General features: G+C 36.5%; 1 protein-coding gene across 2 annotated transcripts; it reads right to left on the bottom strand.

Annotated features, from left to right (window-relative positions):
• Nucleotides 1-4,170: 4,170 nt before the first annotated feature.
• On the bottom strand, nucleotides 4,171-21,541 carry LOC113672346 (protein PALS1). Of its 2 annotated transcripts, none has more exons than XM_027188627.2 (24): nucleotides 21,221-21,541; nucleotides 21,019-21,089; nucleotides 20,849-20,924; nucleotides 17,565-17,662; nucleotides 17,327-17,360; nucleotides 16,758-16,874; nucleotides 14,902-15,045; nucleotides 14,044-14,167; nucleotides 13,763-13,872; nucleotides 13,475-13,532; nucleotides 12,756-13,193; nucleotides 11,453-11,580; nucleotides 11,251-11,343; nucleotides 10,886-10,966; nucleotides 10,164-10,425; nucleotides 9,672-9,961; nucleotides 9,494-9,561; nucleotides 9,342-9,394; nucleotides 9,087-9,155; nucleotides 8,735-8,821; nucleotides 8,160-8,240; nucleotides 7,475-7,677; nucleotides 6,918-7,052; nucleotides 4,171-6,480 (listed from the first exon to the last, which is right to left on the bottom strand). In XM_027188627.2, exons 1-24 carry the CDS (start codon nucleotides 21,332-21,334, stop codon nucleotides 6,286-6,288), a joined length of 3,129 nt encoding a protein of 1,042 aa, XP_027044428.2. In that variant the 5' UTR covers nucleotides 21,335-21,541; the 3' UTR covers nucleotides 4,171-6,285. The 2 variants fall into 2 exon arrangements, with proteins under 2 accessions (XP_027044428.2, XP_027044427.2); XM_027188626.2 differs by having other exon boundaries at nucleotides 11,453-11,586.
• Between the last annotated feature and the right edge of the window lie 1,947 nt (nucleotides 21,542-23,488).

The following is a 23,488-nucleotide window of genomic DNA, read 5'->3' on the forward strand; positions in this document are numbered from 1 at the left end:
ACAGGTATTGGTAAGTCGTCTCTTGGGAGCAGCCGGTACATTACATAACTCTTAGCGCTGCACGCACTACATCAGCAGGTACCATAAGTCTTCCATAGAAGAGATTTAACACGTGCACGAGGAACAAAAGGGAATGAAGGAAAAAAAAAACGAGAACATGGTAAATAATAATTGGTACCCAGATGACTGGCTGCGGTGTTAACGAATGTGTCATTCGAAACGGCTGTACAGTATAACAATACTCTTGACTATGGTAGTCAAGGTTGCCTGAAACCTGCGAGCAGGCATTCCCTTTTTGTTATTTTTTTCGGAGAGAGGGGGAAGGGGACAGGAAGAGCGTAGCGGCGAAGGAGTCGGCGGTCTGGATAGCAAGAAATGGCCTTGGCTCCAAATTGAGTCTGAAATGCTTCTTGGTCTGAGGTTCGATTCCTCATGGGAACTCAGAATTTTTTTTGGCCCTCGTTTGTGACAAGACGAAAAACATCTTTCTCTAATGATAACTAATTGATAACTTCTACTTACTGGTCTGTCTCAAAATTTCCCGATTAAGTTTTAACCCTAGACGTCAATAGTATATGCTGATAAAATCTTGCATCAAAGAAAATTAAAAACTTCTCAATTTCCTCCGGCGCGAGAAGACTTCATAAAAAGAATGTTATCAGTTACTTGGGGTTTGTTCCCTAAAAGGCTGCTTCTTCATTGATTACTGTCCAATATTGTAGAATTAAAATCACATTTTTTCCAAAAAAAGGGAGGGAGTGGGGTAGGGGTATTTGTCACATCATTCAGACACGGTTGTCTGCAGAGGGAAATATACAATACAATACAATATTTATTTGCCATATACGACATTTACACATGGAAAAAAAAAAAATGAAGAAAATTGATGACAGAAAATAAATGGCGAGAAAACCTGAAAGAAACCACGAGGCTTATAACAAGTCAGGTTTTCTCACTTAAAATAACTAATCTTATATTAGAATTACAATATGGACTTATGGTAATTAACTTTGACCGCGCACACGTACACACACACACACACGCACACACATATTAAGTAAGTTAGTTAAGAATTACTGCCTTACAGAAGCTAATACTTAGAGAGAAGAAATTCCTTAAGCTTTCTTTTAAAAGAAGCGGAGGAGGGAGAACTAGTTATGTCAGAATTTAACGAATTATAAAAGTTTGGACCTTGAAAGTAAATTGAAAACTTCCTGGTGTTCGTTCTGCACAGTGGCAAACGGAAGGACTGAGCATTCCTAGTATTATAATTGTGGATTTGACTATTCAGTAAAAAAAAGTTATTGAATTTGGAAGGGAGTGTAGAGTTCTCGAATGAAAACATAAAAGTACCTAATTGAAACGAATGGATATCATGAAATTTTAAGAGTTTAAGTTCCTTTAAAATAGGGCCAGTATGGGCAATGTATGTAGAATTGCTTACTATTCTTAACGCACGTTTCTGTAAGGTTACAATTCTTTGAAGGTTTGACTTATAGGTACCAGCCCAAGCTAAATTGCAATAATACAAATATGGAAGGATCATAGAATTGTATAAAGTACGAAGGGAGTGAGTAGAGAGAAAAAAACCTAGATTTATGAATAATACCTATAGATTTGGATAATTTATTTGCTGTTAAGGATCTATTACATTTACAGCGTCGAAGTTACTGTATTTTGTGGCGTAAAAATCCAATTAAGCGACGAGAAGACATATTTCCGCACCATCACACACTTAATTACGCAAAATTACCATTTTGATAAGAGAAAACAACAGTGAAAACAATAAGTTAGGAGTTATGCTTTGTCTTGGAACAGTATGGAGTCATATATAAAGATATCTGATAGGGCTCGTGCACCGACTTGTGTCTGCGATGCTGTATATGTAAATAAAAAAAAAATTAGTCTCAGCGATGTCTGCGATGCTGCATATGTAAATAAAAAAAATTTTAGTCTCAGCGGGCTGATGTACTTGTTGCCGTATTATGTTTCATTCATTTTCTGAGACCATGTTTTTGGGTGTTTTATTAGATGACAATTTGACCTGGAAATCGCATAGTTCAAATAACATTTTTTTGAAATCAAGGTTAACAATCTGTTTGGATGATACGGAGAATTGCTTATTTTAGCAAATACAAGATTACATAGAGATTCCGTAAGAATAGCTTGTGAGTTTCGTCAGGTCACGCCACTAGATGTCTCGTAAAATAGTCAATTAATCGCAAATAAATAGATTTACGGTGTTTTCTGCCTTGTCGAGTTTCCACGCAAATTGACATATGGAAGTGGATTTCTCAATCATTTTTGACTCCATAAATGAGTTTACTTTCATCAGCGCGTCTTGAATTTCCTTGGGAAGGTTGTACAGGTTTACTGGATGCAACCGAACATTTTCTGACGTATTTTTTATTGCTGTAACCTGGGTCGTTAAATTGATGTGACTTGGTGGAAATGGTGAAGTTCTTAATCGATCCTGAATTCTTCTTGAAGCGGCGACATAGATTCCGAGGAAGAGAATGGAATTAACCAATAATAATACAAGGAAGGTCTTTGCCTTTCTACAGTCGCGACGAGACAACTTGAATGGTGTGAATGTAACGGGCATAGTTGCTTAAACATCATCTTTACATGACAGAGCTCGTCCGAAATTGATGTTCATTCTCCCTTGAATATTATTCGTTCGTATTTCGAAGTTTCGAAGTTATCATTCACTTGAGGTCCTTTCGAAGTAGGCCATATTCGATTTAATAGCGTGACTTTGGTCATGACGTCATTGAGAGGAAGTCCACTAGGAAGTAGACAACGACTGGAAACGAGAGTAAATACTCTCTTCTTATTTGGCACTTTGAAGGGTGCTTATCTACGCCACTTGTTCATCATTGCTTGAGATTATTCCACTGTTTGTGGACTTAAAGCGTATTTCAGTTCGAAACTAAAATAGTCACAACAGCTAATCCGGAGAATGAAAATATGAAAGCTAAAACAAAGGCAAACCGTTTGGAGCGCATGATTACAAGCGTGTCCGACTTGTGATTGGTTTTAGTCATGCATGTGAAAGGCTTAATAGTGATGCAGCTCTTTTTCATTCCAATCAAAGCAAAGCAAATATTTCCCTGAAGTTCTCTAGCAAATAATCAGAAAATTAATTGCAATATAAGAGTTTGACAATTGTTATGTGAGATCCTTGGCAATATTTGTTTGATATATTCTTACCTCTTCAGTGTTTGTCGACATTTCCAAGCTGCTATTTTGATCATTTATTTTATGACAATTCCCAATGACTTATAAGACTCAATTTACTTTAAAATAACCCCTTCAAGGAAAAAAAAATTGTGTTACTTCGCTAGCAAAGATAAAATTCAGTACCAACGCAACTGCCCCTGTGAGAACCAGGCCAATCATTTTGTTAAGTGATTCATTTATCAGGGTAATTTAGTATCATCTGAGTTGATAACGTAGATTGGGCACAGTAATGAGTTTAAAAGCTGACGTTTCGAGCGTTAGCTCTTTGTCATCGCTTTGACGGTGGCCAATTTACGTTATCAAGTCAGTTGATGATACTAAGTTACCCAGTTATACTCTCCCACCGACGCAGCACCACAGTTTCTTTAGAATCTTACCTGACTCATTTCTCAGGCAGGTTGAGCTAGCTAGCACTAACAAACTCAAGTATTGTTCATTCTTCGAGATAGGGACCCGCGCTCCAAATGCACGTGGACTACAAACGGAGTACCGGCGGGTTTTTCGGTGAACCCCCATGGAAAGCTAGAGGTATCTAGGGTTAACACAACCCCGCCCCCGCCCCCCCTTCCCCATTCTAATATCCACCAGCACAAGCGAACTTGGTTTTTGGCGCAGTTGATTAACAAGCAGTTCAGATGAAGAAGATTTCAACAAAACCGTTTCTATAGCCCGCCGGCTTAACCTAATAACCCTCGGGCGTGACTAGCATCTAATTTCTCACCAAGGTATCACTACAGAATCAATCATTGAGTTCATGAAAATGAAAGAAACGTTCTCAGACTTGAAAAGCTCTTGCTTTTTAGCTATATTCTCCTTGTCTGTGCCACAGAAAATGTATAGAGAACAGTATGGAGAATATACATTCTCATGTAGGCTGTAAAGGGTTAATGGCTCTAAAATAGTAAAATAAACGACAATTATCCAGAGTAGGTTAAAATCACCCTGTATTAATTTAGTTTATTCCCATGAAATACATTACTTAGAGAATTAGCAATTCAGTAAATTGTACAGTGGAGCTGCAGAAAACTGCATCATCTTCTCATAATTTGCTTTCTTACCTATCATTTTGAATTGTATGCAATTACAAAATCTAAAACTAATTAACATACAATTTCATGAAATAATTAAATACTTTGTGGCCCATGAAGTATATAAAAATATTTGCTTCGAATTTGTTACAGCTATTTAAAAATTTACACAAGACTGCTTACGGGTAAATCTCTGGTTAGGGTTGTTATTGTACTCTGCAAACTGCTTTTTAAATTGTAAGCAGTTCCTTAGTTCAATCGTTTTACTTTGCTACGGCCTTCTGTTGAGTGAAGTCAAGTAATTGCACAAAACTTGGTTTTTTTAAAAAAGATAGACTTCACAAACATCTGTAACTGGATACAAAAAACTTCACTGCACCTAAACTTTCTATTTACATAACATGATTAACGAATGACAAATACATAGAATGGGATAAAAAAGGTAGGAAACGGAATTTAAAAAAAAAAAAAGAAAAAAAGCGTAAAACTTTGTCTATAGTGAAACGGGCGGTTTCTTTACTGACCAAGCTGGACGAAGAAAAAGAAGCGAAACACAACCAAAGAGATTGTCACGCGCTCAGTACTAGTATCATGTTTTTCTGCGTTTGCTAATTGTTCCACGGAAATTTCCAGGTTTGATGATGGTCTATTTCATGTCTTTCTGTGTTTTCTTCTTTTTTCGCCTTTTGACGCCTGGAAACTTTTTAATTTTGAGTCCTGACTGATTAATATCCTTGCGTAAGTGTAATAAGGAATGCACTACCAGATCAAATAAGCCAAGTAACAACTACGCTAACATATGATTGATGAAAAAATTGTCGATTACCCGTAAAGCTTTTTTTTTTTTTGTTTTCAGCAAGACATAATTTTGAACCTCTCGCAGATATATAAATGGATACATAAGAGTCCCTTCGAATACCTTTGGTAAAAAATAATCCTCGGTTATTACGAACAAACTGCTCCACACACTCATTACCTCACTGCTACGTTCTTTATCGCTAAAACGTGAAGGAAATATTATTACTGTTTATAATAGTTCTTTATCCCTACTCCTTTTGCCTTATATCAAGATTTGCTTTGTATGAAAGCTCAATTTCTCGGGAATATAACTTTTCAAAGTACGCTTTGAACCTTAAGCAGCTCAGTTGAATTAACTCTCACAAATGACAGACTTCCCTCCATCATTCTGACAGATTTTCATTGTCTGCTTTTTTTTTTTGCTCATTCGTTCAAATGGTTTGATACAATTTGCAATTCTCTATAATCAAATAAAACTTGCCTGTTAACTTGACTTGTGTGAAGTTACTTGAAATCAGCACTGACATTTAAAAAATAATGACGCACTTCTGGTCGGGGCCACTGAAATGACCTGCTACATACTCAGTCTCCATCGATATGTATACATAAAAAACATTTCAAACTTGGCTGATTTTCTTAGCAAGAACCACCAGTGAAGTAAATTTTTCGTTATCAAGTTTATGTATCTGATCCGTATTTTTCCAGAAGCGCTAGGGAGCTGCTTTATGGAGAACATCACACACACAAAAAAGGGAAAGCAACCTGTCGTACCTTCCACACTCAGAATATTACATACTGCAAAGTAACGGTAAAATATCTCAAAAATTTCGGAAGATATAAACTCTCTGTTACATAAACTAAAGCATTCGTTCTTGTTCACCTAATACAGATCCCCTTCTGGCTCAATATAGAATCCATAAATGAAAAGATTAGTTATACATTCTTTAGAAAATAAAGTCAGTCAATTTTTCGCTGTACATATTGAATAACTTGCATAACTAAAATGAAATTCCTCGGCAACTTATTTTCCTTTAATTTGACAATGTTCCATATATTTTTTGGTTTCCTCGTCTGGGCACCCTTTTCAGAAAAAAATACCTTCTTTCCACGATACAAAACGGTAATGAATCTTTCTTTGTTCCTTTTCATTCGCATAACACAAGGTGTCGTCTCGCGAAACACCGTTTATCTCTAGCTGGTGCCCATGGCTTTTTTTCTACAAGTTGCCACGGCTGTCATTTACCCAAAAAGCTGGTACCCATTGTGGCTCCACATCAAGTTTATCGATGGCCTGTTTGAGTTCGTCAAATGTTCTTTCCAAGTCTGTGTTCACGATTGTTTTATCGAAGTAATGGCCGTACATTTCTTCCATCTCTCTCGCTTTAGTCACCATGTCATGTAATTCCGCGTCCTTAGAATGAAAACAATACAAATATGAGCGGGAACTCTCACAGCAGTTAACACCTACTAGCTGTATGGCCTTATTTTAGCCAGTATTAAAAACTTCTTTGAACAGTCTCAAAATTTCTCTTACATTTGCAAAATTGTCGATGGCCTTTCCCTTTTGTTTCCTATTTAACAATTTTTATCGCTATTTTGGATCAATGCCCGAACCTGAGCAACTGCGCACTTACCCCTCCCCTAACCCAACAACGGTTAACTGACAGCAATTAAGGGTTAATGTTGAGTTGGGGGAGGGGGAGGTGCGCACAAATTGATCCGCTATTTCAAAGAAAATTTATCTTCTTCTTACAAAAACCTAACATATTTTTTTGTCAATTTGATTTCAGCTTGATCCCGGTAACTGGTACGACAGCTCTAACGATAACGACAACAACTGGTACTCACAGACATAGGTGAATTTGGATTAGGGTTGAATGGATCCACTTTTCCTCTCCGAAGGGTCAATATTCTATCGTAAGATGGCGGTGAAATGAAAACCACGTAGGGTTTCACATCAGAAGCTTTCAGCATCTTGAGCGCCTGGAATAAAAATGCATATCAGAGGTTAATAAACAAAATGTTTCTACTTTGAGCAATTCGGCTCGAGATCCGTCATAACCGTGAGCCAAAAATGTTCCCGTTCGGCCCACCCTATCTCAGTTTTTCATATGATCGGTGCTCAATTGTCATCCTGCATTTCAGGGCTACATGCTGGGTTGAGCGTCTTTTTCTGGGCCTGATCGCCTACTCGCGTACGGCCCTCATGCGGGGAGATTATTTATTATATTTCCATCAAAAGCACGCGAGTCGCATGGGTCATATGATAATATTACTTGAGTAGAGTATTAGTAATAAGTGTGCTGAGTTAAGATATGCAAAGTGTGGACTGTACTCGAATGAAACTCAAATTCTCTGCATGGCATAGAATCACAAATGGAACTGTAAAGCTACTTGCGACATACCTCACAATGGAGATTTAAAATACAGTATTTGCCAGAGTTGGCCACTCTTCTAATGGAGTCTAAAGCGGTGCCATAATAGTGACCCTCGAATTCTCCGTGTTCCACGAACTTATGGGCCACAATGTCCGCCTCAAACGTGGGTAGTGGAACAAAGTAATAATCTCTTTCATTGACTTCTTCAGGTCTCTTTGGGCGGCTGGTGTCTAAAGCGGGAAGTATGATGTGAAGTCTGAAGTATGATAATTAAAACACTCCAAAGAAATTTTTTATTACAGTACTCCGCTTGATGTATTTATAGGTGGAAAAATTATAATAAAACAGACAGAGGAAAGGAAGAGCCTACTGATAGATGGTAGACGAGGGCAGAGAGGAACAGACAGATAGACAGAAAGACTGACAGGGAAACGGAAAGAGAGCAAGAAAGGACGGACATACAGGGCGAGCAACGGACGGAGATAGGTGGATAGACCGACAGAGGGAACGAGAAACAGATGATAGAATAGAAAGCAGAACAACCGAACACGCAAACGGACAGACAGACAGACAGACATACATACAGACGTAGAGACAGAGAGTCACACAATAGGTCCATTAACAAATCGTTTAAGTTTTCGTTTGCACTTTAGGAACGATTCTTTGATTACATGATGACTCAGTGATAAAACGCGAACAGAAATGTACTTACGAGGTACCACTAGGGCAAAACGTTCTCGTGAAAATAGAATCAACTTTTGTCTTAACTCTTTCCGGCCAACTTTATCAGGTCCTACACAGGAACAAATGGAACAAAAAATTTACAGAGGATCAATTCATATTTTTCAACCCAACTGCAAAGTCTAAAATGCTTTAAGAGTGATTTGCTTCATATCATTAGCAGAAATAGTCGCGTGAGATTAATCTTGGACTTGAAAACTGGAGAGGACCCTAGCGAACATTGATTGCAAATACAGACCATCACATCTCTCTGGGCAATGGGACAGGAGTGGTTGAAGGCGGATAATTTCCCAGCAATGATACTGTGTTCGTTAAAACCAAAAGTGAATGCTTATCTCTGGTTCTGTAACACGAACCAGAAGAAGAATACGTCTTCGCTCTTGAAAGGGATGCTATTCCACCAGAGGTTTCCCACTATCCCTCTCCTCCTCCCCCCTCTATTTCTCAGCTTTCCCTGACAGTTCACTGTTACCCACTACTAAGTGGAGAGGGGGACTGGGCGAGTTAAGTGTCTTTAAAGTAACAAATCACAGCGACCCGGCCTACCTATAAGAACCACAGGCCGTTTTCTGTGAGGATCTGGCTGTAAATGCGCCACTTCTTCGTATGTTAACACCTCGTCCGCCACATATTCTGAGGGGAAAAAAAACAGTTTTATGTCAGTGGGAGAGTAAAACAGAGTAATTCAGTGTTATAAACTGAGTTGATAACGAAGTGCCAATGCTCGAAACGTAAGCTTTGAAACTCTTGACGATGGTCAATTGAAGTTATCAACTCAGTTGATAATACCAATCTACCTTGTTACATAATTAGACCGGTGTACAAGCAAATCAAACGTGACGGCGTGATAGTGAATAATGGCAACGTGGAATTGCTTGGGGAATTACTTTACACCAACCTTCGTTGTGTTTCGCGTTGTAAAGAACCTTTTTCCTTCGCTTTCGCTTGAAACAAAGACATCCACTCTCTGAAGGTGAAAACAAAACAACATTCTGTTGGTTATACAGTTCATAGTTTGACTTTGGGAGTAAAAAATTATCATGCAGTGTGGTCTTCCGGGTGAGGGTGATACGGCGAGGCCTGCTGTCGGCGAAAGTGACTGACCACCAATGAGTTAGAGACAGCTCTAAAATGCAACATTGAAAATCCTTACTTTCTTTGTTGGACGGCTCGGCTTCTCGAGTTGATTTCTTCATCGATTCTTTCCTGTTGGAAAAAAGGAAAGAAATGAAAAGTTAAATATAATCACCATGAAAATATTGTAGTTGCTAAATGTGGCTGATGCGAGCTCTTTTATAAACTTACTGTTGCTGAAAATGCTTGGATGGAATGAGTCCAGCTAATTGTCTGCCTTCCTCGCCTGGTCTCCAAGCCTACAAACAAAGAAACCAAAAAAATGAATGTTTTACTAACGAACTCGATAACAAATTGGTAGATAATTTCGGGTTGTAGGTAACAGTTTGGGACAACATTCACCACTGACCTGCCACCAGTTAGGATCTTCTTGATTGACAACATGCAGAATGTCTCTTTTTCTGAATGCTAGTCCCAGTTCCTTGCACGGTATCAACTCGTCTTCGTAAGGATGGTAGTCGAAGTGCGCGCGCACGTGGACTTCTCTATCAGGTGGGACGCGGGATCGATTGGCTGGATTTAGAACAAATGTTAACGTCCCGTTCATGTCCGCCAGCAGTTCACAAACCTCTGTTACAGTTTTCCCTCTCATGTTTACTCCATTTATTTCAAGGACTTCATCGCCCTCTTGAAGAAGACCTAGGAACCAAACAGCATGTTTAAAAGAGGAAAAGAAAAAGACGCACTGTAGCTCTTCGTTACCTTTCCCCTTAGCTAAAGGGGACTCCTAAGTGAGGTAGGCCATAACTAGGCTTAAATGCGACAAATGTTCTGAACACCGCTAGCATCAGCAAGGTTGAAACCGTTTTGTAAGAGAGAAGATAACAAAGATGATTCTTACCACACTTATCTGCTGCACCTCCTTTAACAATTCTACCTATCATCACGGTGCCATTTTCATTCTTTACAGTAGCTCCAAGTGGTTCAGTTGCTTTGTCTATTCTCACAATCTTCACATTGTCGTCTTCCACATGAGAGAATTCATCCGTAGGTTGCTGCGGTTCTTGCTGATCTTGGGATTCGGGTGCATCCACTTCCTGTTCTTCTTCCTCGCTCGGCAAAGCTTCTCTGAAAGCGAGTCTATCATGCGCCATCAGAAGACCCTGAAATGGCGCAATTTTCAGAATACTGTCAAAAGTAACCCGGAGACACGCTACATTTGCCTTCTAAGCTCTACGATTGGTATAGATACTCGTACCATCTTCTCAACTGATCAGAGGCAAAAAAATAACCCAATGGCGATTCAGTCGCAGTTTAGTTGTTTTTACTGATGTCGGGTTTCTTGTGACATTTTATATAGAATTTGTTGTTGTTGGCCGCTGGGGTAACTTTAGATTTGGTTATAGAACACTCAATCGAAATGCAACTAATCACAGAATTTGCCTGACAGGGCACAAACCAAGAGCAACGTTGAATTTTCCACAATAGAACATGGATTGTGTTTCATTTTAAATCACTTCGACACTTGGAAGGTTCGACATTTGATCATGGCCTAAGATTTAAAGTCAGCGGATGAAAATACTCCAACACTTAATTGGTCACCCCAAAAAAACTTTAATTTACCTGAAAGTTTGGCATCTCTAAGATTTGTACCAATTCATCTGCATCTCTTGAATGTCTGGCTGCCTCGAGGGAATGTTTCAACTGAAATATTCAACAGAATGCGCACTTTAAAACTGAAATTATTTTATCTTTATTTAAGGAACCTACATAAATGTTTGGATCCCTAAAACAAACAGACAAACAACGAAACAATACAAAAACACTAATAGAAACAACAATGCAAAAGAAATAAGTTTTGATGTAACAAAGGCCTTCTCAGGCTAAGTTTAAGAATAATAATTATGCCAAAGTGATGTTTTGATTGACCTCAAAATTCTCATAGCTAGCTTCAAGGTAGCAGTATTGGGAAGTAACGATTAAATCACCTGAGAAGAGAGATGTTGTGAATTTGTAGCAACAGGTCTGACTGCACTCGGTCCTCGTCCAGATCTTTCAAGTTCAATCATTTTAGTGTAAACCTAAAACCAACAGGAAAAAATACAGAATTAAGCAAGAGACACTGGTTACATCCCCAACTTATAATTCTTCTTGATCACGTATTGAAGCAGTTATCAAATCCGTACTCACTTTTGTAGCATCTTGAAAATCTTTCTGCTCCAAGAGGTTTTCCACAAACGAAATTCCTTCTCTGTCGTTACCACTTTGCAGCTTTGATTTTAGTTCACTGATGCCTGGGAAAAACAGTTCTTTCTCTGCTGCTCCTTGTAAACAAAACAACAACAGTTATTCTAAAGTAGAAAACAAACTTTGCTATTGACTAGAATGTATTAAATCCTTGTTAGTAAATAGATAATATGTTCTGCCAATTAAATTGGCAAAAACAATCCTAAATAACAAGGTAATTTTGTATTATCAACTGAGCTGATAACATAAATTGGCCATTGTTAAGAGATATAAAGCTTAAGTTTTAAAGTTTGAAAATCTCAAGTTGTATAGCTTTGGAACTCTTAACAGCGGCCAATTGACGTTACCAACTCAGCCGATAATACTAAATTACCTTGTTATAATATCTCACCAACGCAACACCACAGTTTCTTTAGCAGAAACTTACCCCCTTTTTTCATTTCTGTATAACTATTGAGTGTTTATTTTCTAAAAACTGAGGATTGATCACACAGAAGGAAAAAGAAGTGGTCTTCTTCACTGATTATTCAAAGCTTATTGAAAACATTTATAAACAAATATATGTTAGGTGCAACTTCTCTGCAGCATATCATTACATTTTTCAGTAAATGGACAATAAGAAAGAAAAATAAGTCCGCTAGATGGGGCTATACTGACTTGCTTTAAGTTCAACCAATTTTGTTTATTACCTAAGTGGTAACAGACCCAAGTGAAATCCACTAGGGCCTATTGCTATTAAACATCATAACATAAGTGACACTTCTTTCAGGTTGCTGAGCACAAGAGAAGTATAAGAGTCACTTGAGGTAACAGTCAAGCAAGACTCTAGCTTCTTGAGTGCTTAGCAAACCTCCTGTGTGTATCTATAACTCAATAGTGTATGCTGCGGTGTTTACCATTTGTTTCATAATATAACATTGATACATTATAGGAAAAGAGTTCCCTTTAGTTGAACTAAACCTGTTTGTGTAGTCTTATATGACCAGACAAAACAAGTGGGCAAAAACTAGTCATTGTGCAGCTCTACTAGTTATTAAAGTAATTGTAATCACATTTCCTTAAATTCATGAAAAAAATTATTTCTCAGTTTTGTATCTTTAGACAATCAGTACAAATGTTCCATCATGAACAAAGTGCCAGATGTCACATCTGCAGTGTACACCCATGGGCAAAAGTAGACACTGCATTGACCAATCAGAGTGTATGCTTTCAGTTGTTTATGTTTTAATGAGGGATAAGCTCCTACCTGGATGATCTTTTTCATTGTCACTATCATAAGCTTGATTATGCAGAGCCCATGTATCATCATCATCATCATCATCCACATCAACAGCTGCCTCTATAGCATCCAGCTTTGTCAAATCAATAAGTGGTGTTGAGAGTGACTTGTGTTTCTGTAAGTTTGATTGAGCTAAGTTTTTCCCTGATATTCCAAAACTTTTATTGCCAACATCTTTATTCCACCCAGGGTCAGTTGGTGAGACAACACCAATGTCTCCATTTCTATAAAATTTATCACTGTTGTGTGATCCTTCTGATTCAGCATCAGAGTTGTAATATTGGAATTGTGGATCACTCTCATGCTCTCTCATGATTTGCTGAAGTTTATCTCTTGTGCCTGTATCCACTTGCCCATTGTAGTTGCCATTTATTCCATCATAAACATCTATACCATTGTTTAGCCCTAAATGTGCAACAGGTATTAAACATTGATTCAATCTAGGAAGCCACTGAAGTCACAAGTATTTAAATTATGTTTTTACGCATTACTACTTTTCTCAATTGGTTTTGCTCTAATCTGAAACACTGATATCTCAGATTCTGATCAGTTACAATTAAATTGTTGTAGATAATCAGGTAAAGCTATTCTTTCTAAAAACACAAATAAACTCTAAGTCCATTCATTTTCTGACAAATAAGTTAACAACAGATCCATGACCCTCTTCAAAACATTTATTTACTAACCTTGAAAAGATCTTCGTCCTCTCCTTACTTTCAGTGCAATGACCCTGTTTCTAAGACACTAAATATAAAATGAAAAAAAGATCCAATTACATCATGCATGACACAAGCTTCATAACCACTTGATTTCCAAAAGAAAACAGCAAACTGAAAGAGGAAGTTTTAACCCTTTAAATGTGCTTTGCTAAAAACATTTTGAACTTTTTAACATTAACCAGGATTCCATCAATTCTATTGAAGTATCAAAATAAATGATTTTAAAATTATTTTTGTATAAACTTAAAGACATACTTTGTGAATACTTAAAATGACTTCTGTGTGGCTAAGGTTGGTTACAGGCTCTCCATTCACTTCCAAGATCTCGTCATCAACCAGAAGACCAGTTTTTGCAGCAGGAGAATCTATTAAAAATATAAACAAATATTTATTAGTATTAAACCCAACCTGAGCAACGTTCATGATAACTCAGAGAAATTCATTCTTCACTTCAGTTATAACTTTATACCATGGAAAATTAAATAAAACTCAAACAAGAGGTACAAATGTTACATCATGTCATGAAGTCAGTTTACCTTTGGAGATTTCATCAATTCTTGGTGGAAATCCCTCATCTACTCCTCCCATAACAGAGAAGCCAAATCGTTTTTCATCACCAAGTATTCTGACATTAACAGCAAACTCCACAGCATCATCTCCCTGTGCAGATCAAAGTAAAGACACAAAATGTCAGCCTTTTATTAGAATTATATAACAATTTATACATGTTAACCAATACCAGCCCTTTTTCTCCTCAAGACCTGGATTTAAGTTCTACTCTCTGACCATAATAAACATTCTTTTTTATATCCATTCTGACAATTATACTTGACTTTCCCAGTACATGTTCTGACAATTATACTTGACTTTCCCAGTACATGTACCTCTCATGACCTAAGAGTATACATGGGTACATGAAAACTCTCAGGAAAACCTCACAAATTCTGAGGGATAACTCTGCTATACACCAGCATACCATTCTGCAGTACTCCCAATCAATTCCTGCTAGGAGAATGGGCCTTCAAGCTTATAAGATGAGTCACCCTTATTATTCAAGGATGGAGAGAAACTGAACAAACTACTTAGCCCTTTAAACCCTAACGTCAAGACACATATTTTCCATATTGTTCTCTACACATTTCCTTAGGTGTTGACCAAAAGAATATGTTTAACAATCAAGAGCTTCTTTAGTACATGAACATTTCCTTTATTCTTGTGACCAAAATGTTAATTCAGAGGTGATACTGTGAGGGAAAAGTAGATGCTAGTCACTCTGAGGGTTAACAATAAGGTAACTCTGGCTGGTGGCTCCATCCCTGTGATAGCTAATGGCTATACTTCACTGGTTAGATGCCTCAGGCTATACCATGCAATAATGTTTTAGTCACACTTACATTGGCCATTGTATTATTATTATCAGCATAACCATTAGTAAGGTGCATTGGTATTGAGTTTTCCTGTCTTAATCCTCCATTCATGTGAGGTCTGTCTTCCATTCTTCTGTGGGAATAATTATTAGCAGGGACCCTGGCAGTTGGCTGTTGAAACAAAGAAAAGAACTTTGTCAGAAAAACACAAAACAGAAAATTACAAAATTAACAAACAAAAATAAAATTTAAAAAAAACCCACAAACAAAAACAAAAACAAAACAAAAAGCATATCAGATTAATCACAACACATAACTGACAATGAGACTTTTACATTTCATTAAATTGATCTCAGTGTTTTCTGATTGTCTGCCCGTATGAGTCATTTTATCTCATGTACATACTGAACAATGATAACGGGTAGTTTTTAACTGTGTTTTTATGCACCAGCAGAAGCTTCCCCAAAAAAAACTAAATTGGGCCATCTATGGCAACAACCACAAACTGTAATCTAGATTTGGAAGAAAGAAATATACTTTTTCAGCAGTTAAAATTCAGAATTCAACTAGAGACACAAAACTTTACAGAAGATGGCATCAGAAAAACAATATCACTCTGCCTAACCATTTGTAGTGTTCAATTCACTTATAAACCTTGTCTTAAAAAGCATCAATTTTTTTTTCACTGTTCCACATGATCAGTAATGTATACATGCTTATATGGTACAACACAGAAGTCAGAAATTTATTTACACATTGAAAGTAATGTTGTAAAGCTTACTGCAAAATATTGGTTACACAGAGAGACTTATGATTGTAAATATTGTCACATGTTAAAACAAGAGTACTGGTTATGTGGTTGAATTTGTTTATAAACCACAAGTCAGTCTTGAACAATTGAGAATGGATGCATAATATAATTTAGTTTAAGCTTTCTGCTCTGTTAGGCAAGCATTTCTTAATGAAGGCATTCTTTAATCAAATATGAAAGAAACAAAAGAGCCATAACAAATGCAAGTACAGAGCTCTTAGAGGGCTGAGTAATCTAACATATGAAGGAATGTGAGATAAAGAACAGTAGTTGCAGCCAACATCACTGGGCAAACCATCAAATGGCACTTGCATATTGTAAATACTTGTGTACAAAAATTCTTCCATGTCTATTTCACTCAGCTGTCCTTTGTTATTAATACAAAATATGAGTAAACATTGATCAAGCATTCCAAAAGATCTTGGACAATGAATGCAGCTCTGTAAATAAGAACCCTAAGATTGAACTAATGAGCTCTACAACTGAATTAAGCCACTAGCAAACTGAGTGGGAAATTACTTTCATGAACGAGGCTTTCATGAACTAGGCTCCAATATGGCAGAATTCATTAAAATGAACCCTCAGACACAAGGGGTTACCAACTGACATAAAATGTGAAAGTTGACAAGAGTCACAAACAATTAATGGACAGAACTTTACTTAACAACTGGCCCAGCATTTCAGTTGATGATAAACCCACAGCAGTTCACTTCAAATAATATCTTCTGAGCGCACTATCACGGCATCTATCTGATTTTGATATTATCAAAAGTAGCAGTGCATGATGGAATCTACAGAATCTAAATAGATAACATATTTTTATACATGGTAAACTTGTGGTTGACTTTAAGTTGTCACCTAAGAGCTACAAGTAATAGACACCCCCTTTAAAAAAAATAATTCAATAACAAATAACTAAGAAATGGTACTCTCATTTCATTGCAATTTGCTTTAGTTATGCCATATACTTTGTTCAGTGATCCCTTCCTCCATTCAACATCATGAGAACAATTAAGCCACAAAAAACTTGTTTATAATTCATTAGTTTTTCTCTGTTTATGGAGTCACATACCTTTACTGTTATGGTACCATCACTTTCCCTTTGAAAATTGCTAACATCAAGTTTAGGTCCTCTGTAGTAAGACATGCTTTGAATAGTGCACCCAAGCCAGTATAAAGTGCTCACAACCTGACAATGAACATATTTTTCTTATTTTTTAGGGGAAATAAACACAGAAAACCAGGCTAATAGTCATATCCTGGCCAAGAAAAACTAAAATAATAAGTTCATGAGCCATAAGTTTATTTATCCTGATTAACTTCTAATCAGATTACATTCACCTTGTAGGTAAATTATATTTGAGGCACTCGAGTTACCAAGACCACATGTAACATATTTTCTCACTAAAAAAAGTTTCTCTGTCTGTTGATTGTCTTTGTAAACTTCCCAGCCCTTGGTTTACCTTGTAAACCTCTATCAATATGTTTACATAGTGAATATAATAATGCTAATACTTCTTATAGTAACACCTTAACTTGATTTTCTTGGAAGGTCCATGAGAAAAACAAAATTAATACAGTAATTATTTATATCAAGCTTTAAAAAAAGACTAAATAAAACATGATAATTTTATCCATTACCTTTTGAACAACTTCATCTTCTGATTTGTAGTTGCTAAACATAACAAATCAAAGTAAATCAAATGAATTAAAAAATATGGATCTTTAAAAAGATAGCCTGCCACACTAAAAAGTAATGCTCAGCTGTACAAACTGAATTCAAAGCAGTTGCTGCTTGTAATTTTGATTCACTGATACTGCCATACATTTAATGTGTTATTAGCTGAGAATAATTCAATGAATTGTCAAAGATAATTACATCACATTATCTCCTGCTTCTAAATCCTGAGGATCGAAAAGTTGCCAAGCACTCAGACCAAGATCAGAACAAACACGCAAGAACTTTTTTAGGTTTATCTGCAAAAAATGTCAACAATAAATCATTAGTTAACTATTGGTATGTAATAAACTCATTTTTATCATCTACAAAGCTCAAAATGTCACATCACAAATGGTTCACAAACATAGATTATTTCATGGCATCAAATTTGGATGATATTTATGAGACAACATGGAAAAAGTCGGGCTGTATCTCTAAGTTTAACTTAATCAAATCTGTCTGAATCTTCTTCACACCTCTTGTTAGCTTCCTTGTTTCTTTAGGCTTCATCTATGATTGCGTGACTTTTTTTAAAACAGAATTCTTACATGTGTCACCAGGAAATGGGGTCACAGCTGAGACTATTTTGACAGGGTCCTAGCCATTGAACCAACCGTTAATTGTTATGAAATCTAATTACATCCTATACCAAACTTAAATCTGCTTAGTTTAATATTGTCAGTTCCATTTTTATTTCCACCTTTAGGGTCTCAGACAGCTTTTAGACTATGACTAAGTCTTAACTCAAATATTACTCTAAGGCTGATCCCAAGAAATGAACCCTACAAGGTAAGTGTGCATACTATATGTATGTATATACAATAATTTTGTTAAAAAATTCTGAATAAACAGCAAACATCTGACGTATCACTGACATCACCCTGATTTAAAAGAGCTCAGGGAGGTAAGCAAAAACTGTTAACACTAAATTACCTGCTATACTCTCCCACCAACGCAGCACCACAGTTTCTTTAGAAACTTACCCCTTTATGTTAGTAATGATGATTTGGAAAATAAACTCTCACAATAACACAACTAAATGTACTTCACACTTTCTTCAGTTCAATTAGATCATGAAAGGAAGGCCGCATCAGATACAAAGGATTAATTGCCAACCAGCATTAGGCCATTTAAACATGATTCTCAATTTTTTGTTGTTTTGACAAAACACGGTAAATTACACATAATCATTTCCAAGCCACCTGTGCAACTAGTACACTTTTACTTGGACCCTCTCAAGTCTTTGTTGATAATGGAGCCAATTGTTTTGGGTCAATCACGGCTGTTAAAAATCCATCTGATCACTTAAGTATAAATTATTTCACTGAGAAAAATTTCACTGCCAGAAAAAGAATTGCAACATGCAGTCAAAGAGTTGCCCTTCACTCCAAGAATACAGGATTCTAAAGTTCCAGCACCATTATACACTACATTTTTCTTTTTGTTGACATGCAGTCAAATTGTAAATCCAAAGCTGTTTAAATTTGACATTACATAATTATAAAAAAAAAAAAATTCAGCAGTACTCATATCTCTAAATATTCATTTCAAAACAGGACAAACACCAACTAAAATTAGTTACATGAAAATTATCAAAGATGAACTCTAAAATTGTAACAATTGATTAATGCGTGAATTAAGTTTAAGTCTAATCTAGTCAATTATCTTACATGAAGACATTCTCATATTTTACCTAGATAAGTTGTGTATCAATTGGGTATTGTCTACACCAGCTTGAACATTTCAATAATAATTTTATCAATGGTCTTAATTTACACCAATGCTCTACTCTGTCTGTTTCTAGGGGGCTTTCACTTCATTACATCACTTGACTGAACTGGCTGATAATAAGATGTTAAAGACCATCAAACACACATTTAAAATGGTTTAACTGCAGACAATAACACCCCTGATGTCATTAAGACTGTGTTTATGTTAGGAATACAAACAGTGAATGATAGAAGCTAGTTATAAAACTGGCTCAAAAGTAAGTTTCTTGGTTTACACAATAAAAAGTATTCCAAAACTTGTCTAGGTTTTAATACTTTCTGTCCCAATTGGATTTCTAGTGTTACATATTTTTTACTTAACACTCATACACTCAATCTTGATAGAAATTTCGCACAATTTTTGTCACTAAACTTAAATTATTTAATTTGTTCAAATTTCCTATCATTCCTTTATTTGGCTCAATATTGTAGCAAGAACAAATATTTGTGATATAATTAAACTGAAATAGCCACGTAATAAAGATTTTCTGTTCAACAATATTACATTAGAAAAAGTGAAGAAAATAACTTTGTCTCGTAACAAATTTAACAATTAGAAATTAAAAATTTTCTAAAATAAAAATTTCAGGTTGAAATGTTTATCTGATAGCATGATAAAGCATCTCAATGATGGTGTGAGAAATATGCACTTAGCTGACCAAAAGCTGGCCAAAACAACATATTTTGGGATTTAGGTGATTAAACTCAAAGCTAGTCACGAAACTTGGCAATTACTCATTCACACCTACAGCTGCTGCCGATTCGAAAATAAGTATGGAATGTACAGAAACATGTGTATTTCTAGAACAATTGATCGTGACAATAATAATTTTCATACTCTATAATATTGCACCCAGGAGCCCTTCGAAATATCGTGGCTCAATAAAACATTGATTGATTGAATGAAATCATCGTCTTGAGACATTGGATTCTGTCAACAAATGCAAATTATCATGCTAAAGAATGGCGTATCAAAGACGTTGTGTGATTTTCACAAAAGCGAAGAATTACACTACAGGAGCGGATTATTCTCCGAATATTTGAGACCGAGTCTTTAAATGTAACCTATCCAGACAATACTGTTTCAGATTCACTTGAAATTAACTTCATTTTGAAACAATCACGTTTCCTGTTGGCGTTTTTGTACGATGACTAACTAAACGTATCCACAACAATGGCGGCGATGATATGAACTAGTTTCCGGTCGCAACAAGCAAATTTTCGCACCATGTAGTGTTGTTGGTAACCTTTGCAACAACTAAGGTTTCAAAAAAATTCGTGGGAAGCATAATTTACATTTAAGATGAAAATTTACTCCATTATCCAGTAAAACGTACAGTCCATATCTCCCTTCCACCATATTGCTAAGCAGACCGATTGTCACGAATGTTTTCATTAGTTATATACACAACTTGAGGCATGACTTGGAGAAACGAGTGAAAGCTTCAAATTTTCGATTAGCCTTGTACCATCCAATTGTTAACATTAATTAGGAATAAACCGTTTTCCTCATCATAACAGCAAGGAACCGCAAAACACTAAACTTAAAACAATTATATTCGAGTGCTTACTAGCCGTATCCTCTACGACATTAAAGGAACGTCGAGCGTTCGAAGTGCAATTCACCGACACAGAAAGAACTACAAAGAGTCAGACAGAAGTTTCTTACAATACCTGAGATTCCTGAGGGGTTGGATTTTCGTTCACATCTTGAATTATCGACGAATCTGGTTGTATTCGCTTCACAAGACTGCAGATCGAGAACAAATATACGATGAGCTCAGTGGTATGCAGTGGTAAGCTTATCCTGGGCCTCAAGCCAACATGTCCTTATAAAAACTTACTAGCACAGTAGAACGCCGTCTTGCAGAGATTCTATGAATCGTGGCGAATGAAATTGACGTCCTGTAGCCTCCTAGATACCATTAAAGACACCAAAGTTAATCAAACCGGTTGCTAGTGTCTACTACCGTCTGTCCATGGACAAGCACGCAAAAGCTTCACAGGGGTTGTTGTAAAATGACACTAAATGTCTATGGATCTCACCTCAATCCATTGTTGAGTGATCTGTCGAGCCGTATCCGATTTCAACGAGGAATCAAAACCCTCCAGTTCGACTCCGCTATCAGGGTTTGTAGCATAAGCGTTTTTATGAACCATGTCAATGATGGACGACACGGGTCACATATTCTCTTAACAAAAGGCCCTTTCTTTCACCGAAAAGCTTGAACTTTGAGCTTTAAGGGAATTTAAACCACTGCAGACTGTTGTACATACCCTCGCTACATTTGTTATCACTACTGTTGTAGATGAAGCTGTGACATAGATCGAATATTTTGAATTCACTCCGCATCAGTGGCCGACTATGGCAGCCATTGAGGAATTTGCGATACGGACGATGATTGGTTGACAAACAATACCAAAAAGTACAAACTGTTTACATAAGAACTTGCATAATTTTGGCCTAAACTTGCATGTCACTTGCTGAGTCTGCTATCACTTCGATTTGAATACCTATTAAAACAAATTATCTTGGGATCCTTTGTCAGAATATATCTTTTTTATTTATTATTCCTCCAAACTGTGATTTATTTAAGAAATCAATTTCATAATGTCTTGAAATTTCCACTGTTCAATATAACTTTCCCCACAAGCTCTTAGTCATCAAGTACACTTTTGTTGTTGGAAATAATATTTTACATCGCCTTTGACTTAAATAGCGAGACATTACAAAGCCTTAGCTGGTGTTTTTGTTTGAGCTGTTAATGTTTTTAACTCCTTCAGTATTTCAAACAAAACTTGCTAACAAAATAACTTTATGTTTAGTAGATAAGTATTTATAAAAATATCTGTTGCACCGACCAGAAAAAGCTGAAAACCACATTTCTAACATGGTATTCTAATCATGTCACACGCTGTAACTCAATTAAATCATTTTTTTTTAATAATTTTGACAGGAATTCAATATGTTTGAATTGCGATCAAACTCAGGATTAATACAACATAAGGAATGATATCGATCAGAAAAAAACCTACGACCTTATGAAACCCTAAGAAGCCCTAAAAAAAGCATATTTACCTTAAATCCCTGTTTTTTATTATTGCAATTGATTACAGGATATAAACACAGAATCTGTTTTTTTTTTCTTTCACACGAGGATCTTTATCGAAGGAATTGAAATAAAGTCCTCTAACCGGCTCTTTCTACGAAACGCCCACCCTCATTTCATTCAGACAGAGTGACTTCAATACAGGGCTGGGGCGTTTACCTCAATAAATGACGTATTGATGGTGGAAACTTTCTGGTTTCACTACAGAGTTCTCTTTCCTCTTTGATTCTTGACTGAAGTGCCTTTCACGATATGGCACGTGAGTATTTGTTAATGGTTGCGATAGATTCAAGGTGTCAAGAGCAAGTTTAGGACACTGAACCAACATACCCGTTGAGCACTACGCTTAGCGCGTGATCTAACCACCTTTGGTACAGTGTTTAAATATAAACTCCCGCACATTGGAAACCTCCGAGTTTGTTTAACGAAAGAGGACGATAAGTCTTTTATCTTATGAATGTCTAACAAGGCATAAGGCTGAGAACAGGTTCTTAAACAGAGTTCAGATTACAGGGTAAAACTGATGTTTCTTCTGTTTATTAAACTCCTGTTTGAATCATGACCACTCCACCTTCGGTCTGAGATTTGAGCAGATGCATGTACAAGAACCACTTAAGCCTAAAGAAAGAGAGAGAGGTCACTGATTGGAAAATTACTCAGTGTTAGGAAACACAGGTTCACTCTCAGGTATAGTTTAAGATTCAGCAGAAACATATTTTGATTAAGAAAACAATATATTAGTATAACAAGGGAACAAAAATAGTTCCAGTTTCGCTCTGACGAAGGGCTAACGCTCGAACCGTCAGCTTTGAAGCTCTTTACGGTGGTCAATTTACGTTATCAACTCGGTTGGTAATACCAGTTTACCTTGTTATACTCTCTCACCGACGCAGCTCCACAGTTTCTTTAGAATCTTACCCCTCGAGTTCCAGTTTAGACTCATTCGTCGAATCTCTTCACTTGAAGATCAATAAAACTACTAATCTAGATAAAATAATTATACGGAGTAACTGCTTCAACATTAATAACTCATTGAACTTGATTTCAAATCACGTCAATATTCCAAGACTTCAATCAATCTATAAGAAGTCGTTTCAGTCGACCATGTAAAACGAGCATGGAAGGAATGACCAGCTCCACGACCTCCGTTCTCAAAGTATCCAGCGATTTGTTACTGTTCCATGGTTCTACACTACTGTAAAAC

The sequence above is a fragment of the Pocillopora damicornis genome, chromosome 7 (assembly GCF_964200805.1).
Source record: "Pocillopora damicornis chromosome 7, jaPocDami1.2, whole genome shotgun sequence".
In the NCBI taxonomy this organism is placed as follows: domain Eukaryota; kingdom Metazoa; phylum Cnidaria; class Anthozoa; order Scleractinia; family Pocilloporidae; genus Pocillopora; species Pocillopora damicornis.